The sequence below is a fragment of the Xiphophorus maculatus genome, chromosome 24, assembly GCF_002775205.1.
Source record: "Xiphophorus maculatus strain JP 163 A chromosome 24, X_maculatus-5.0-male, whole genome shotgun sequence".
Classification (NCBI taxonomy): Eukaryota; Metazoa; Chordata; class Actinopteri; order Cyprinodontiformes; family Poeciliidae; genus Xiphophorus; species Xiphophorus maculatus.
In genome coordinates, this window is record NC_036466.1 from 13557911 (window position 1) to 13577973 (window position 20063).

Genomic DNA, 20063 nt, shown 5'->3' on the forward strand with positions numbered 1-20063 from the left:
TTTTCATCTTTGGTTCTCATGTATGAAGTTTTCTGCTTTTTTAGTTTCCTGCACTGCAAAAACACAAAATCCTACAAAGTATTTTGGTCCAGTTTCTATTTCAGATGCTTATAGGAGTTTGATTTAGGTAAATATTTCTTTAATATTAATGAAAAAGTTCTAGTTTCACTGGTAGATTATTTTACTTATAGGAAAGTGTCTTATAAGTGAATATTTTGTGCTTATTTGAGTTATTTTGTATATTTTCATTCTCTAATGGCAGCTGATCATTTAGTTAATCTTTAATGCAATAATTTCTGCATCTACATTAAATGAAAGTTATAGAGGAACTTCGCTGCACAAATGGATCCAATTCATATCCAGTAATATGGGAAAGTAAACAATAGAGATGGAGAAATTGGTAAATGACATCGCTAACTTTAATTGGCAATGAAAACGGAGAATAAACTCAGTTTGTCTGTAATATCTCTGTCTAAACTGGATTCAGTTAAACAGGGTCAGGAAAACTTTCTATGGAGGAAGAATCAGGTCAAAAACTGAAGGAAAGTTTTTTCTATCTCAGCGTTTTGAGTTTAGCTAAAACTGAAATCCATGTCTCTGCCTGGAACTTCCTGGAAGTTTTTGGTGAAGAGGTCGAAGAAAAGCAAAGTTTCTAGTTAACTTAGCGCAGATTTGTTTCTTTTAGTTTCTGCAACAAGAAAACTGTGGCACCAAATGTGGATCCAGTTACAGGAATCAGCCTTTATTCAATCAGTTGAGTTTATTTGTACAGTTCAGCAACATGGCAGCTCAAAGTGCTTTATATCATAAAAACATAAAAATAAAAAGTCATGAAAACAGCATATAGTCCCGTTAAAGTCCATCTTCCTGCTTCCTGTTGACTGCAGGACGTTTTACTGTAATTTCCTGTTTTTATCAGCTTATCATTGAAGTCATGACTGAGTGGAAATGGACTCAGCTGTAATAAAGCAGAAAAACAGAGTCTGACTTCCAGAAACTGGATTATCCTGTCAGTGTGAGAGCAGACAGAACCGGCTAATGGACGGAGTCGAGTTCCTGTTGGTCAGACGATCCAATCAGCCAATAATCAAACCAATCAACTCGTCTGTCTCTCTGTTTGGTTTCTGTTCTGCTGCGTTCGGCTCTGGGAGGATTTAACGTTCGCCTGGAGGAGAATCTTTCAGCTCTGCTGCTCCACTTGTTTACTCTTCAGTGTCATTAAAAAATCACCTCACAGATCCTCAGTTTTCACTTTCAGGTTTAATCCTGATGGAATCTCACGCAACAGCAAGTTCAGCGTTTGTCTTTGTGCTGTTTTTACACGTCTGAGGAAGTTTTTTCTGGAGGTTTCTGCTCATATTTGCTGCTTTTTGAGCTGCAGAGTTGAAGCTTTTCTGTATTTGTGACAGTAAACTGAGCCTTTCTGGCTAAATAAGTAAATAAAAAACGGATTTTTATTGGTAAACATCCAGTAGTTTTGCTTCTTGTTCCTGTGTTTATCTATCATTGATGAAACATGATGAGAAAGTTCAGTTTCCAGTAGCAGTCAGTGTTGCAGGACGCCTCAGACTGATGGTATCATGCTAACATGTTAACAGATCAACATTTGTTCCACATTAGCATCCTGATGACATCATCAGCTGCTGATCCACATCCTTTGCTTTTGCTGTTTGGTTGTTAAGAGGAAGATGCTGGAGTAGGGGATATGATGGGTAGACAGGGGTGTGAATACTTTTCTATGTCTTTATTTGTATGTATTGTTTCTGCTTTAGTTGAATTATTTTGTCGCTACCGTAAAAACTAAACTTACTTTAGTTATTTTTGTTCAATAACTGTTTGACTAAACAGCTGATGGATGTTTTCAGGGTCTATTTTCAGCGGAGGATTAATCCATGTTTGAACTCGTCCTCCTGTCAGACGTGTTGATGCTCTTCTTTCCTCCAGAGGAAAGCGGCTGCATGTCAGCGGCTCTAAGCTGCAGCTCACCTGGCTGATGCCGCCTTCTGGTTTGTGGAGGGTCAGAAATGAGGCGGGAACATGTGGAGGTGGAAACCTGTTGACTCTGGCCATCTGCAGACCTGGATAATCCCTGTTAGCAGATTAAACCTGCAGAGCGCAGGCAGAGCGGAAGAGACGAAGGTTTGGGATGTTTGGTTTGTTCTGTGAAGGAATGAGAAGAAGCTGCAGAGTTTCACTCTAAATCTGGACGATTTTTGGTTGTTTTTTATCTGGAAACGTCGTCAGACATCTTGGAAATGTTTCTTTTAATCTGAAAAAACAAATTTATTTTCACTGTCGTGGGAAAGACTTTGATGAACTTTCTGGATTTACTCTGAAGAATCTCCTTTGGCCCATTTTCAGCTTCAACTGCTGAGATTAAAAGGTTGCTACATGCAGGACGACTGATTATTATCCTCTGCAAGATTAAAAGAGTTAAAGGCTTTTAATTTTTTTTTACATTTGATGTTTTTCTTCCACTTAAGTGGGAGAAATAAAAGTCTTTCTCCTGTTTTTGGAAACATTATTTCATGTGTTGCTAAGCTAACAGTGGATCTAGTTTGGTGCTGATATCATGAATCAGGGCTCGTTCACCATCTAGCCAATCAGACAGGATGATTTCTTACGTTGACTGTCTGGGCGGCGAGGGGGCGGGGCCTGGAGCGTCGTCACACTGCTGGAACCGGGGACCCGACGAAGAGCGCGATGAGCTTCTTCCACGCAAGATGGCCGCCTTGCAGCCGAAAACGGAGGGCAGCCTGAGGCGGCGCCTGCTCAGCGCCAAGATCTACCAGCAGCAGAGCGCCATGTTGGGGCTAAACGCCAGGCCGGCGTCGCCTTCAGGTGACAGGAAGCCCCTCCCACCTCACCTTCAGGGAAACCCCTGGCACCTCCCACCGCGGCAGCATGTTCACCCTTCCCTCCCACTGGAGGCTCATGGGAAACTCTTCTTCTCCCCTGAGTCATGTGTGAAGAGTCAGACCTCGCCCCTGCAGGTGCCGCGCCCCTCTTGCCCCATCCTCAGCCATCGGCGCCGGACCAGTTCCTGCCCCCCGTCCCCAGAGCCCCGCCCCGGATACGCCCTTCCTGCCCCCAACCTGTTGGGCGTCACAAACCCTCCAAAGGAACCAGAGGTGCCACCGCAGTACCGCTACCAGCCCACCAAGAGGCGCAAGACCAGATTTCTTTGGTTCCGACGTCGCCAGGGGAACGGCTCGAAGCAGGAAGCCTTGTCAACCACACCGCTTCTCCAGAAAGGTACGACTCTCAGCCTGGACAATGTTCTGATTTTACACCAGTTAGAGGAACCAGTATACTCCCATAAAACATTCACTACTTATTCTGGTTTCAGTTCATTGGATGCGACTACTTCTGCTAGCTTTGGTTATCAGGATCGAGTATCGATGGTCTGAATCGTTCTGTCCCTTATCCAGTGTGAAGTTGTCCCAGTTTGGTCCCAACCAGCAAACCTTTTGGTCTTGGTTTGGTTCTGGATGTCCCTTTGGGTTTGGGTCTGATCTCGGGATCGTCTCATGACAGTACCTCTCTTACCTACTTCAGTGGGAAATCAGAATTTTGAAAGCTTGAAATTTTATTTTAAAGTTTGCTACATTGTCATGATTTCAGCAACGGTCTTGAAAACGGTCTCACACTGGTTTGGTCTTGGTCTCAGATCGGTTGCTGCCTTCCTCAAAGTCTTGGTCTTTGGCCAACTGGTCTTGACCACCAGTACCTGTCCAACCTCTTTTTCCCTCGGTGTTTGGATCCTTTTGTAGAAGATAACTTCATACTGAACCTCTGTTTGGTCAGTTTGAGGAAGAGCCTTAACTCATCCTGAAACATTTGGTATAAACTCACCAAACGTCTTGATCCAAACTTGTGGCAGCTGGTCTGACCTGAATCTGTTTGGTCTTCACAATGACCCAATAAAGATTCAGTTAAACTCCAATAAAGAAACGTTGTGATTGTCTTCTACAAAGTACTTTTAACTTTGACCTTTTTTCCCCTATTTGTTCCCATTGATCCTTTTCTTTTGGGTAGACATCTGTTGGCTCACAGAGAGAAACTTTGGGCTGCTTTTCCCACCTGACAGTTTAGTAGACTCTGTTCTATTGGGACCAAAACTGCAACATTTGTTCATCTCCAGCTGCTGTGGTTCTTTTTCTCTGCTCTGAATCAAACCAACCAAACCCCTTGAGCAACCTGTTCCCCTCCTCACCTGTGGGGGCGCTGCACTAAGAACCACTGAAGGAAACGACATGAAAACCTCTGAGCACAACTTCCTCCTGGAAACAAAAATGGAGGCATAAGATTTCAGTGGTTGTAGGATTTTCTCTCTTGACCACCAGCCATTTCTCCTGCTAGTGCGTTTGCTTTGGTTGTATTTACCCAGAATGCACTGCGCTGTAGCATGTTTCCTGCTTTTGGAGCGGTTTGCTGTTCCCTTGTTCACATATTGAACCACACAGAGTTCACTTCAAGTGAACGATTACCTATTTTCACCTCCCTCTGAACTGGTGAGAATTCAGCCTTAAAACTCTCATTAAACCAGAGTCTAGAGCTAGAGTAGAAGGAACACTAGCTGCAGTTCTTACAGTTCAGGAAATGAAGTTTCCATTTTCTGTTATTCAAACTGTTTCAAAGCCATGAATATTTGATGCTGAGCAGATCGAGGTTCTTTAAATGAGGATTATCTGGGTTTTCCTCCGTTTGGCCCCTTTTACTTTTCTGTGTCTCAGCAGGAATCTCTGCTGCATTATTGATCACATGATCAGTGTTGACACTAAACTGCATCAAGTCTGCTGAAGGTTGGATCCTGAAATGTGTTTGGGTCAGAACCTGTAGCTCTGTGAACATTTCTCTCTCTCTCTCTCATCGTCTGAACAATAATGCGTCACAGATCCTGTTCTTCTCAGGTAACTCGTAACACAACCAGCTGCCTGTGTTTCTCCTAATGACCTCCTCTGTGTGTAATCTGCTCTGTGTGTATTTGTGTGCCTGGATTAGCAGCAGCTCCATATGCTAAGCTAAAGGCTAATTCCTGTTCCAGCAGATGAGCGGCCCGTATGGCTGCAGCAGCTGCTGCCTGGCAGCTTCACCTCCTTGTTTTTCCGTCAGCCATGTTGACACTGGAAAAAAGTCGTTTCTCCCTAAAATCTCACTGCTGTCGTATTTTTCTACTTTTGCATCATTTCTTGCAGAATTGATCCAATTAAACCACATTATGGATTTTAGAGCTTGAGCCGCTGCTTAACCGTTTTGTCTTTGTGTTAATAGTCACTCTGACACAGGAAACTAAATTTGTAATCACAATAAAAATCATTACCAACATGATTTTTTTACACAGGAAAATGTAAAGTAAAACACAAAGTATTTTTGTTTTAATAAAAGGTGAAACCAAGAGACTTTTACTGAAAAGTCAACTTTTCTGCACCCAAATCAGCTTTTATTCTTTCATAAACTTGGCTAAATATAGCAAACGTTGTGAAACAAAGTGACCTAAATCCTGTTCTTATTACTGAAAATACATTTATTCAATCGAGCCCAAAAAAACAAGCAAAAGAAAACTAGATACTTTCCTTTTAATCCAGCAACAAGCTAAATCTGCTACAGTGTATTAGAGTCATTGTAGGAGGAAAACAAAGTAGTAAATCTTTGCATAAAAAATCTTTTAAAATTTTGAGAGCAAATTCAGAAATTTTTTTCCAAAATCTTGATTAATCTCTAAATTTACTCCTTTTTTCTGTCTGATGCACCATCATAAAAAATCCCTTTCAAGTTTTAGATTTATAATAAATACCAATCTACGTTTTTTGCTTAATTATAGGTTGTAGTTTTGTTTTTTTGAATCTTTTGAATCTACAACTTTGGCCACATGAGCAAAAGTTTGATCATTATTTCTTCCTGCTGCGTGTTAAGACGGATCCCATCGTTTTAGTAGAACGTTGGAACCGCTCCCATCTAAAATCTGATTTATCCAACATGTTTATTGACCATTTTAATATTTTACATGTGAACCAAACATAATTCTGTCACTTTCAGCATCTTTAAGAAGCTTAGGAATATAAATAATAGATTTTTCTTTATTTCCTGACGTTCTGACGGTTCTGATTGAGCCTCTTGCTACTAAATATAGCAGTGAGATAATTTGACCTACTTGGTGTCTAATTATTGAAACTAATTACAACAGAGGGAAGATGGAGATGAACAGACAGGGAGGCCGTCAGCCTTGAACACTGTAATTAGCTGCTCCACATTGTCGACACATTTACCAACTGGAACTGTCCCAGTTTGGCACTGGTGATGGAGGTGAACCCAATTAACCACTAAAACTAATTATGGAGGACGGAGCTGAAGGACGGGTCAGCTGCTGGTCCAACACTCAGAGTCTAAAGTTTTTATTTCAGAACCTTAAAGTCCAGTTTGGATCTGCTTCACCATCAGCTGAACAGGAAACACAAAACCATTTAGAGGTAAATATTTCTCCTCTTCAGAGACTTGGACTGGAAAACGTTACACCAAGAGGTTTCTTTAAAGATTATAAAAACTCTTATTGGATCCATTTTAATCATCTGTAATCTACAAAGTCTGTGGAGAAACTGGACACGTTTCAGCTTTTACCACCTTAAAGCCTGGAGTAACATCAATACTGCAAATAAAACATGACGACAGACCAAAGGAGATGAAGAGATACAATATAATATCAAAAAGATGGAAGCAAAAACATTATGAAGGACAAAACAACGAGGAAAAACAAAGAGTGAACAACAGGGAAATAAAGAGGAGACGTCAACCTCCTGAACTAAACTAGAAAATGTTGCATTAAATATTTGATAGAATCTACATATCCCCAATAAACATGTTGAGACTTGGACTGAAAAAGGCATTAAAGCAACACAAACCCTCCAAACATCCAGCTGCTCTAAGATCTTCAGAGTGACAGAATAAAACATGAAGGATTCATAAAGTGAGACATAATGAGGCCTTTTATCTCTCAGCTGATGCAGAACTCGGCTCATTATTTTCTGGGTTTCTGCGGACGGATTGTCCAGAACACAGAGAATAAAAGATAAAACGTTTCACAAACACACACTTCCCCTTCATCTTCAAAGCAACACGTTCCTGCAGCGGCTGCAGGTGACCTTCATCACCTGGTGACTCCTGAAGGGCGCAGCAGCGCTGGCGTCCTGCCAGCGTGGCAGGTGTGTGTGTGTGTGTGTGTGTGTGGAAGTGAGGGAGGGAGAAAGAGGCTGGGGGCGAACGAGAGAGGGAGAGAGAGAGGAGTGGGAGGAGAGCGGCGTCGCAGCGAGCGGAGCTGCATTACTGCAGCCGCAGGAGTGTGTGTGAGTGTGTGTGTGAGGCTGCGTGGCGTCGTCATGGTTCTGATCGGAGCGGCCATCAAATCCGTCCTCAGATTCCTGACCAGGACCACAGGTAGGAGATGCAGCCGTGACGATGAGGAGGAGCAGAAACTGGGTCAGTCAGGATCAATAGATATCAGTTATGGATCTATGAAGATGACCTCATATCATCCTGGTCTGTGATTGGCTGTCGGGTTTTTACATCGGACCAAACGTAGTTGAGGTCGGCAGTTTGATCTGTGTTCAGATTTCTTTGTCTTATGAACTGAGAGTGACTGACAGTAGAGGTGATTGATTGATTAATTGATTGATCGATCGGTTTATTGGTTCGTTCTCCTCATCCTCAGTGACTCCAACCAGAACTTCACTTTTTATGTTCATATGTTTGGAAACATTTCATCTGTGGAGGTTCTGCTGTGCTGGGAGAACTGGACCCTCAGGAGATGTTCTGGACAGAACCAGAGCTTTTAATGGTTCCCAGTAGAAACAAGAGGCGATTGATCCATGATCACCCAATATTTGAATATTTTAATCGGTAATAACTATATAGACACTTTATTAAATTCTGGTCCAACCTTCTTACATGGATCCTAAAAAACCCTGAACCTCGACTTGGTAAAATGACTTTAATGTTTTAAAATGTTTGTTTTCTTGTTAAAGTTTCTCATAAAATGCAGCAGAACTTCTGCTCTTGTGTTTTGAGATCTAAATCCAAACTAGATCTATGATAAACAATTAAAATCAAAAATATTTTATTCATCTCAAAGTGAAATTAAACAGAACAGCTCCAACAATCTGCAACCTTGATCCGAGTTTTACAAAACACAGATAAATCGTCGCATTTTGAGCACAACAGTTATTGATCTGTAATAAATAAATGTCCTAATCCTGCTGAGGCGCCATGATGGCCGAAAGTGAGATTCTGGAGTTTTGACTGATTTTCTCAAGTAGAGATAATTTATCTGTGTAAATATAATTCCTACTTGGGTCTCATTATTAGCACTGATGTGTTTATTGATTTGATCAAATAGCATAAATTCACACCAAATAATTTATTACTGTGTTTTAAGCATCATTTATGATTACCAGTGTTTTTCACACATGCTAAGCTACATGACTGATGGGCATTTTCACTTCTCCATAATGTGATATTTGATTTTATCTTTCTAATCTTACTTACTTACAAAGTATATAAACGTTAATCTTCTTTACTTGTAAAAATCTTTTGCTGAAAACTCATGAATTCACCGAGTCCTGGCGCCGTTTCTCCTTCGCCGTTCGTTTCTCATCAGGACGATCAAATTAAAAGTTTAGTTTTTATCCTGGTTTTTACAGTGAAATCAAATAAATAAAACTGTCCAGCTGCACAGGAGTGAATGTGATCATCATGGCGGAGAGGACCGCTTTCTGAAAGCTTGACATCAGGTGTCAAAGGTCAATACTTGGTTTTGCAGAGTCAGACTTATTGTGTCGTCTCCAGATGAACAGAAACATTTTCTGGACCGAATGCAGAAGTCGGTTTGTTGTGTTTATGGACCATAAATCTTGTTTTACACGCGTTTGATTATTCAGTATTTGTCTTCGGTCCTGATTGAGTTTATTCATGTTGCAAATAAAACCAAAATGTTTCAGGGGTTCACATCCTGTCACCATTTAAATGGTCGTCTGTTTTTATGTGCCAGAGTTCTGGCTCTGATTTACAGAAAACTGAGAGTTGAATGGGACATCTGTCCACACATCTGTCCACTGAATCCCCCTGAAAGTCAGACAGCCTTTCCTTCAAATTAAAAGCCCCTGAAGCTGAGAACCAGGGTCACCTTGACGGCTGCTGAGAGCTGCAACTCGGTGTGAGAGGAAATCTGCTGAAACGAGATTAAACACAGAAAGCCTCTCACTGATTATTCTGTCTTTGTCTTTGTCTCTGCAGCAGGGGACAGGGACAGCAAATGGTCTGTTCACTACAGTACCCAGAAGCCTCCGCAGGGTCTGCGCTTCATTCCTGGGAAACGGCGGTCGGGCAGCGCTGATGACCTGCGAGGTGAGATGAATACTGAGGTAGTCTGACCAGATGGAGAGGAGAGACGAGAAAAAGGACAAAGAGAGAAAGAGACAAAACTACAGACTGTTGGTTGAAGATAAGGGAGTTTCTGTCTCTCAGTTTAGAGCAGAAGGATTTATAAAACCATTAAATATGTATTAAAATCAACTAAAGTCAAACTAAAACAGAGACTGACCTTCAGAAAGTCTGGAGCATCACTGACCACTTTAACAGGTTTAGTCTTTCTGCTTTGAATTAAAATAAAATGTTTTTTCTGCTTTACAGTCCAGAGGAATAAATTGATCGGTTTTAGTTTTCTCTCCCCTGAAGCTTCAGATTTTATGATCTTTAAATGAAAAGGTATTGATCTGCAGACATGTGAGAGAAGAAATGAGTGTTGCAGTTGGACTGCAGTGGCGCTCTGCTGCAGCACTGCTCTGCTGCAGCACTGATCTGCTGCAGACTGCATCGCAGCTGCAGCAGCTGCAGCAGCTGCAGCACTGCTCCTCTTCACAGCCAGCAGTGGCAGATCTACCTGCTGATTGGCTCTTCCTTTTCTTTCTGTCTGTCCACAGCTTACAACGGGCTGACTCAGCATGACCGCTTCAAGCCCCGCCCACCAAGCCCCACCTTTGCTCCATTGTGTGGTCTGGACCAATCAGAGGGCGGCGCTCACAGAGGCTGGCGGAGCAGAGGCAGAGCGATGGTGAGATGGTGACTCATGAATATTAATGAGGCTGAAACGACCGCAGGGGAACGGAGGCCTAATGAGTCATGAAGCGATGACTACACACTGCAGATTATAATCCTGCAGGGATTATTTCATATGAAGCCTCATAAACAGAAACACATCCATTAATTATTCATCCAGACTTCAGGCCCGGTTCTGCAGCCAACAGGATTCTGTTATCAGTTACACATCTTGACTCATTCTGGTTCTGCTTTCACATTATTTCATTTTAAAGGTTTGAAATTCTGATTTAACCCTTAATTTACTCTGCAGCTATGAAGATGTTTGACTTCTGCTGCCACCTGCTGGTCAAACTCAGGCATTGCCACTGTTCTTCCACCATCATGCTGCATCCAGAAAACTCTAATCGTTTGTTTTGTCCTCTTTCTCTCACTCATCTCTTCCTCTCAGAGGTCCAGAGTCTTGGACTTTTTCTCTCAGTCTTGTTTTTCAGTTTGTTTCAAGTTTTCATTTTGGAGGAGAAAGGTAAACAGAGACCAAACTTCCTAAAGTTAGTTTAGATAGTCTCCTGTACCTTTAGCTCCCTGCTAGTCGACATTTAAACCCTGAAGCAGAAAACTGGATTTAAACTGTTCCTAGTTGATCTTGGGTTTAAATTAATCCTTGTTTTTTTTTCAGTCTTCAGCGTCTTCAGATGAAGATGAGAAGTTCTTCCTCCCCAACACGCGACCCATGACCCCACTGGTCCTGAATCCCATCAGTCTCACTTCCAGCTGGGATGATGGATCCGACACAGAGCCTCTTCAGCGCCTTCCAACGCCGGAGGAGAAGATGAGGCAGCAGGCGGAGGCCGTCGCCGCTGATATAGTTCCCATCAACGTAACGGGTACAGAGACCAGAACCTGGCAGTACCGTTGAATTAGCAACCAGTTCAGATCATACGCCACTTCAGCTTCACTTTTGAACATTAAGTAGGAAAAAACACATTTGTTTTAGCTAATGCCACAATTTATTTACCTTTAACTCGTTTCTTAATTCCTCAATCCAACCAAAAACTATTGATTTTTTTTTTTTACCACATAAAAGTTATTATCAAGCTTGGAGACATGGAGACACCAGGACAAACAACCATGAGGCAACCAGGTTGCCAGGCAACAGTCCTAACAATTGTGCAACCCTTTAATGTGACAAAGTCGTTTTATTTATTAAGTCGAATCATTTATTTCTTAGACCAAAGTGAAGATGAAGTTGGAATGAGAACTGTAAAATAATTTTTCAAAAGTTTATCCCAAAAAGATTCTGGGATCTTCAACCAAAGTGAAGATTTTTTATTCCTAAACCAAACCAGTTATTCTTGAGTCCTAAAAGCAACAAGTAGTCCATCATCTTAAAGAAGCAGCTGTCCTGTAATAGTTTGATTTATTCAGAGTAACAAAGTATTCTGATTTGTTTGTAATCTGTTGCCTAAACTCCAAAGATGGAGTAATTTGTTGTTTATTTGCCTTTAAGGTGAGAGTTTTGACCGACAGGCCAGTTTTCGGAGAACAATCTCTAATGGCGACTCATTAAATCGAAGACCTCAAAAACTGAGCCGCCGTAAAACCGTTTCTGTGATATCAGACGATGTCATCCCCAAGCCTTCGGCTCCAGTGAATCTGCCTGGCCAGTACTCAACAGTGGGTCGACTTCCTTCCTCATCCTCCTCCTCACATCAGCAAAAGAGCATGGAGGAGGCGATGGAGGAGAGTGAAAGGGGCAGAAAGGAGGGACCGTCTACCTCCAGGAGAATCAGAGCCCCAAAGGGTGAAGTCATGTCCAGCCTCATGGCCTCCCTCACCTCCTCACCAAATGTTGGCAAACAGCCCAACTCCTGTCACTCGTCTTCCTCTGAGATCGACAGCCTCCCCCGTATTCCCACCAACTCCTCTCTGAGCTTGGAGGTCAGCTTTAACAGCACCACCTACAGGACACTCAGTGCTTCCTCATCTTACAGCCAGGTCAGTCCAAGGAAAAGTAGTGCCACACTGAATTAACCACAGCCAAGTTAAAGATTGTCTCTTTTCTTGTCGTTTTCTCTGCAGTCGCAGGATCAGCAAGGTTTCCCAAGTGATTTCCAGCCGCTGTTGCCCTACGACTCCAATGCCAGAGTCATACCCCAGTCTCCTTCTTCCTCATCGTCTTGTTTTCCTTCTTCTCCTGTCAACTCCTGCATCTCTGACACCCCCAGCCAATTGCAATCGGAGTGGTCTTATCCCAGTGATGGGCCTTTAAATGTCGGCTCCTCTCACTACCTCTCCTCTTCAAGCATCGCTGATTCTGTGTCTCAGTTTAGTTACCATGCTCTGGCTGATCAGACCATGACCCAGGAAAATACCCAGAACTTCTCTGATGGTGACTCCTGTAGTGGGGAAAGCTGGAGCTACAGACCTCTTTCCCCTGCCTCCAGCATCCACAGCGGTTTCACTCAGGACAAAAGATGTGTCTCTGAAGAAGGCTGGAACTGTGAACCCCTTCTTTCTTCTGGTCGCTCCACCCCTCTCTGCATTGACAACACCTCCCTTTGTTCAGAGAAGATGTCTTCATCTCCCTTGCTGAACCGGGAGAAAAGGAAGTCCAGCACTTCAGCGTTCTACTCTCGCTCTATGACACGCAGCATCTCCCTACGCAAGTCCAAGCGCCCACCTCCCCCACCGCTGCGCTCCGACTCTTTGAGGCGTCGGCCAGGTCGCAGCAAAGCCTCTCGTTCAACAACCAGCCCACGTCCTGACCGGAGCCCCCGTGTGGATCGCAGCAGCTTGCATACGCCTAAATCATCTCCTCAGACCTTCCCTGACCCCTGGGTGCCCCGGAGTAATGCAAAACGCCGTCAGAGTGGTCTGAACTGCGGGACAGTCACAACCTTTGAGCCTTTAAGTCCAAACTCCCAAAAGGCAACTACCACTGACTCCGACCCTTCCAGTGCCAACCCAATGAGCCCCAAACACTGCCAAGCGCTTAACCCTGGATACCCAAGTTCAGAGGATAAAGACCTGAAACTCTCTCTCAACCATCAACCCGACTCCTCTGTTGCTGGGCTTCAGCGCCTTGCCTCTCCATCCAGTGGTTACTCCAGCCAGTCCAACACTCCCAGTCCTGGAACTCCAGTCTCTTCCCCCCAGAATCCTTCCTCTCCTCTTACAGCAAGCCCAGGAGCATTTTCCCTTCCTCCAACCTCCCCTTTCTTTACTTCATGCTCTTCAATCTCACCATTTTCCCCCACAGCCTCTTCCCTCTCCAGGACCAGGTCTCGAGGAAAAGAGAAGCCAAGGCCTCCAGTGCCACAGAGGAAGTCATCACTTCTCTCTTCCTCATTTTCCTCCTCCTCCTCTCTCTCCTCCTACACCTCATCTGACTCCTTAGCCAGGCAATCACTTCTCACTGGAATACCTCCTCCTCCACCTCCTCCTCCACTTCCACAGTCCACTCCCCCTGCTTCCAAGTTCTGCCCTCCAACTCCTGATCTTCCTCCTCCTCCTCCTCCTCCTCCTCCTCCTCCACTCCCACAGTCCACCTTTCCAGTCCCTGAGTTTTGCCTTCATGCTTCTTGTCTTCCTCCTCCTCCTCCTCCTCCACCTCCTCTTCCACAGTCTTCTCCTACAATCCCTGGATTCTGCCTCCCTGTATCTCCAGCTATCACTTCTATCCCTCCACCTCCTGTACAGTCTTCCTCTTCTTCTCCTCCTTCACCACTTAAAACTCCTTCAAAGCCTGAATTTTGCTTCCATGTTCCTCCGTCTCTTACCAAGCCTCCTCCATTTCCCAATGGTCTCCCAGCTCTATCTCTACCTCCTCCTCCTCCTCTACCTATCCCGACCCGGCCTCCTCCTCCTCCCTACTCCTATGCTGTGAGGCAGACTTCGCATCACTCTCTGGTCTCGACGGTACCATCCCACTTTGATCCTTTGTCACTCTACCAACCTTCTCAACCATCTTTTGAATTATCTGACACAGCTGACTCTCCTCCTCTGCCACCTTCACCTCCATCTCCTGCTCTTCCTGAACCTTCCTCCTTTTCTTTTCTTCCATCAAGTTTGGGCACATCTCCAAGGCCCCACTCTCATCTGATCACTGCTCAAGCATTGCAGCGTGTCAAGCTCCGCTCGGTCAAAAATCAGGCAGTACTGGACACCGAACATGACCCAACTGACAGCCAACTTCACCCTGAAGTTAGAGCTAACAGAAGCCAAAGGGAAAAGACTCAACAGGACTGTGATGTGTTAAATGAGTCATTTCTTAATTGTCTGGCCAATGCTGATGCAGAGGTGTCTGGAGCCAAACAAGCTACCTGTAACACAAATCCATTAATAGTCAGTACTGAAGTAAAACAGTCAGTACTTTATTGCAAAGACCCAATAAAAAGTGAGAGCAGGATTTCCACTGCAGAGTCAGGCGAAGCAAAGATTCAAAGACAACACGGCAGCTCAGTTAGTCAGAAAGACCATGACGTTAAGTTTAGCAAAGAAATCACGCAAAATGTCCGAGTCAATGGGCAACAGAATAAAGATTCTGACATGTGTCCCCCTGTGGCGAGTGTAAATGTCTCCAGTCCTGACAGTCCGTGGGTAAAAATGTGTCCTGATGATGATGACACATATTGTATGAATAATAATATCCAGAATCCTCCATTAGAGCAACTTTCCTCAGAAGCAGACTTTGCAAAGCATATAAAATGTTTGAGAGAAAAGACGACCAATGTAACAGAAAAGATAAACGAATATGAAAGAAATGAAAAGAATAAATCAGAAATACAAAATAAGACTGATGTGAAAAACAATAATACGGATCTTTGGTCAAGCAATCCAAGGAAGCTGTACTCCCCAGAGAAACCTGTTCCCCCTAAGAAGCCTGATCTGGGCATTCTGGGTCCCTTGACATCCCCAAAGCCTAGAAGAGGGCCAGGAGGGCCCAATAGCCCTGGGCGTATCACAGAGTCCTTTCCTAGACATAACGCTTCAGATTCCTTTAACACACAGTCCTATACATGTTCAACTAGCAACATGCCATTGCCAAAGCACTTGACAGTCAACTCTGACAATTCAGAAATACCAGGATGCTTGATGAACTCAAGAAACTCACCTGCCAGTTCTCCTCAAAGGCAGAAGCCACAGATTTTCCACAAGAAGCCAGATCCTTCGTTGACCTCTCCCAAAACAGCAAAACCAGCTTTTGCATCCAAACACACTGGAGAGAAACTCAACGGGACTTCAGCAACCGGTGATACTTTAGAAACTCAGACCACAATGGAAACCAGAAGCACCTTAGAAACTACAGCTGGTAATACTTACAACAAATCCTGCAGCTCATCACAAATGGTCGATGCCTCTGAGACCCATCACTCTTCAGGGTCCCCATTAATGGGGATGGGCCCCTCAGGAGCCCGTAAAACCACTTCTACCTGGACAGAGGCAATTCAACCTGGGGTGGCTGAGCCTGGTTTTGGTAGGATCATTGGGACAAGGCAGCAGGATGAGGAGATTACCAACCATAGGAGGTTTATGAAGTCCTCACTTGCTGAAGATGAGGAAGAGGAGGAGGAGGAAGATAGACTGGAAGAGAAGGAGAGGAAGAAAACAGTCATGATGATGATGATGATGACGTCATCCAACAAAAAAGGTAAATCCAGGAGGGTGAGGAAGAGGCGGCCAGGCCGACATTTGTTGATGATGTCCCAAAAAATGGAGCCCTCTCCCTCATCGTCATCGTCATCTTCCTCCTCTTCTTCATCATCGTCTTCATCATCATCAGAAGATGAACCAGATGTGATAAAAGAAAGGATCAGCAGGCGAAGGAAATTCAAAGTGTGCAACCAAGAGACGAGTGACTCTGAAAGCTCGTACACTCTGATTGGTCAGAGCAGGATTTCCCTCAGCAGTTTGCTGTCAACTGAGAGCCTGCAGGGGGAGCTATCACTTCCAGACCTCCTGATCAAAGAACCAGATGAAGAGGAGGAGGAACCAGGAAAGGAAGAGCCCCAGCAGAAAGATGATGAGGCCAAGGAGGCCAGCAGGTCTTCAGATGGTGAGTTGCAGATATTTTGGTTACAGTGACGACGAGGCGATAGTGGATTCTTCAGGTTGTTCTCATCAGAGCCTTGAGAAGTTGAACTTTTCAGATAGAAGTAATGAATTTATAGAATTATGACCAACTTCCAAGGTTGACAGGACATAATATTGGATGTGTGTACTTTCTTAGTTTTGCACTGTAGGACTAGTATAATCTAAAACAGCAGCAGTGGAGTCACACAGTAAGAGTACATTCTTAGTAGTGACCCTAAAATCAATCATCAGAATTGGGTTCCTGTCATCATCCAGTGACAGGTTTAGCAAACTGCTTTAGTCTTCAGGTTTTCAGTGTCCATGAACCAAGTGGCCGAGAGAGTTTGGACATGTGGATTTATCAAAAACGTTTGTATAGGATCCCATGATCAACTCAACCTGGAAGCTCTTCAGCTGCCCTCACTGTTAAAATGAACTGAAAATCTGTCATTTGTTGTGTCTAAATGTTCTAGTTTTGAAGTTTTTTCTGAAATGATACACTGTTGGAAAACTTGGAGATCAACTGGTTGTTCTTATCAAGTCTATTTTAGACTTAATGAAAGAGAATTGATGATAATTTGTTTTTCAGACGATGTGTTCGTCAACGTTTCGGCGGATCAGATGTTGATCTCTGGTCGTCCTCGAACTACAGAGGATCTGTTCACCATCATCCACAGGTAGTCTTCAGTTGATACTGAGTTCTGGTGTTCTAACAACCGTCAATGCACATCCTCACATCTGCTTGATCCCTTCCTCTGCCTCTGGAGCAGTGCAGTATGGGAAGGAACCGCATGAACGTGTCGGTAACCAGGTTGCAGGTAAACCTTTGAACTGGGCAGTAAATATGTAGATGGTGCAGTTCCAACTCCTGATTCCTGTAACCTAGCACCGTAAAGTGAAATCAACCCTTGTTACCTAAATATGTGCATCTATAACCTCTCTGCTTGGAGGTCCATCTGTCTCCTATCTTGTTTCCTTGCTGCTTTCATTCCCTCTGGCCCTCTGACCCTTACCCTCCAGTTAGGTTTCAACAGCTTTCCTCCCACAGACCTGTCCCTTTAAATCTGGTTGGCTGAAGCAGGTTAAACTCATTAAGAGGCACTTGATGTGATTTGGATGTTTGGTCCAGTCACAGCTGTGAAAAGTACTTGGCCAAATCAAAAACTCCTTAAACTGACCGGACCCAAGGCTCTAACTGGTGCTTCTTGTCTAATTTTCGCAGATCGAAGCGAAAGATGCTTGGAAGAAAAGACTTTGGAGAAGTCCCTCTGTCCTCCTCTTCGTCCTCCTCCTCTTCCCCTCTGGAGACTCCCACTGACCCCTGCCTGACCCGGGCAGCAGGGTTCAGGAACCCCAGGTCAGCCAGAAGTGAGAGTTTCAAGGCTCTCCTGCTGAGGAAGGGCAGTCGAGTCGAGGCGTCTTCCAGGATCTCGGCGGTGGAGCGACTTTGTGTCGGTCAGTTTCCGCCTCCTGCTGACCCTCAGAAGATGCCTCCTCCTCCCCTGACCTCTGACCCGTTGGATGATGGGAGGTCCAGCAGCTTTCTGTCTGTGAACGCCCCTCCTTTATCTCCCTGTGAGCTCTCCATGATGTTTGGCTGGAGGCGCCGGGATCTGATGCTGCTCACCTCTTCCTCGCCCGTCCTCGTCTTCTCCTCCTCTCACATGCGACCTCGCTCCCTCACTCCCCCCTGCTCCAGCAGCCGACGGTTCGCCGGACGCTGCCGCCTCTTCGCTGCCCCCATGACCGCCATCTTGGAAGGGGAAGATGAGGAGGAAGATGGGGAGATTTTAGTTGGAAGAGAATCCAGTCTGAGCATGGTTGAGGCTTCTTAACCGACACGTTTACAGACAAAAGCAGCTCTGAAGTGTGTGGATGTACCTGGACTGACGTCGGCTTAGCTGATTGGACCCAAGCTTCCCACATAAGCCTGGTTCCAGCCCTTATGGGTCCCCTCATGACCATGGACTGAATTCCTCCAGAACTTAAACTCATTAGCCATGTTTCCATTAAGTATTGCATTAGAAAATGTTGATGAAAACAGTAAAATTCTCCAATCCACTGGTGGAGCTGAGCCTTACCAGAGGCACCAAACCAGAAACATTTAAAGTCCGTGCTAGCTAAAAGCCTCTACTTCCTGTTTATTACAGCCATGCGTAGCGTCGACCTGGTTGATGGAAACACATCAAACTTGCATCGTCTTTTTTGCGACATGTGAAACGTTCACTCCAGATTCTGACGTTGGACGGAAACAGCTAATGTTCAATTTCATTTCTTTACTGTCATTGATTGTTTTGCACTTTCTGGTGAACATTTTGTTTCCTGACAGGAGATTTTTCTAACTTTAACAAAATTCTGATTCATTTTTTCTCATAAAGTTTCTAGTTTTTTTTTTGTAATTATGATTGATAACTTAGTTATATTTGAAAACTTACCAGTAAAGCAGTGGCTAACTGACAGTTAGCTTGCAGGGCAGCGAGTGCAAAAGCTTCGCAGTATCACTATTTACCATTTTTCCTGAACACACTCAAAGCAATACTCTATATTTTACAAATGTAACTTTGCCTCTACAATCCTGTGAATTTGGTGTAAATGGTGAGAAACCCAGTTCTCAGTCGGACTCTTCTCTAGGAACTCTGTTTAAACGTTGGACTTTATTTACCTGATTTACTTTTTGATATCGTTTACAGTTTCCACTGAAGTTAGTTTCACTTTTTTCAGATTTTACTACTGGATGTTTCTCTTATCTAGTGATGATGTCACACTTTGAAATCCACAGTTTCATCTCCAGATGTGCAGTTTATCCATGAGATACCAGGTTCACCAACATTACTCCTGAACTTTTCTTGTTTACAGTATAAAAGTACAAAACTGCACAAAGTCAACAACAATCTTTAAATACCCATATTTAATAACCTGGAGTCAGGTAGAAATCTATTGACTGTAATGTTTTTATTTCTCTACACTTGGAGACATAAATCATATTTACTATGAATGTTTAGTCTTTTTATACATCATCATGTTTCTAACAGTTACCCTGAACTCCACTATAACTTTGTTTGGATTAGGGAAAAAAAACATATTTTTAAGTGAATTTAAGTGTTTCTGGTTTTATTTTTGTTTCTTGCAGGTTGAGATATTTCTAAACCTGCTTTCCTCTGTTGTCAAGACGACTGAAATGAACGTTTTCTGTAAATAACTCTGGTTGGCTCTAATTTCTTATCTTGTTTTCATGTTTTTACCTGATTTCGTATTTGTAGCATCTCAACAAGTAAAAGTCTGTTTGACTCTCCAGAACTAGAGGAAGTGGAAAAAAGACATTTAATGGCTAAGAGGATATTTGCTGTTCAGTTTGAGGATCCGTTTGTTTCCTCAGTGTGAATGTAAAAGCAGGTCGGATGTAATAAATGTTAAATAATAAAACAGTTTAGAAAGGAAGAAGCACTGTGAAGTAAAATAGAGATGGGAACTGAATGTGTTTAGAAAGAAGAGTTTATATGTAAGAAGACATATTACTGAAGCAATAAAGAAAAAACTCTGGATTCGTCTCATCAGTCCTGTAGACTCTATTTTTTTAATCATTATGTTTTTCTTTTGCATGTATCTTCTGTGTTTCCCGTCCACTTCCATCCTATCTGCACTTATTCAAACTTTCTGTGCTTTGGGGTTTTATTGTACCTCTAGTGTCTGACTGCTAATAATGGTTCTGCATCCTGAAGGAAGGCTTGATTCATAGAGCTAGAGCATCTAGAACCGCCACCAGACGACCTAAATGGCAGCTGGACGCTCAGTTCTGATCTTTGTTTCTGTTTTTAAAGGTGAGTGTCGTTTTATTTCTCTGCTTCTGTCAAATCTAACAGAATTGGTGTCAAACGTTTATGCAGTTATCATTTTAGAGATAT

The 20063-nt window shown here is 43.5% G+C and overlaps 1 protein-coding gene across 1 annotated transcript; it reads left to right on the forward strand.

Moving 5' to 3' along the window:
• The first annotated feature begins 2612 nt into the window (after positions 1-2612).
• Positions 2613-19712, forward strand: LOC102236536. Its single transcript, XM_023330007.1, has 8 exons — positions 2613-3255; positions 9286-9396; positions 9972-10102; positions 10766-10973; positions 11597-12084; positions 12169-16144; positions 16751-16838; positions 17384-19712. Exons 1-8 carry the CDS (start codon positions 2613-2615, stop codon positions 17994-17996), a joined length of 6258 nt encoding a protein of 2085 aa, XP_023185775.1. The 3' UTR covers positions 17997-19712.
• The last annotated feature ends 351 nt before the right edge of the window (positions 19713-20063 follow it).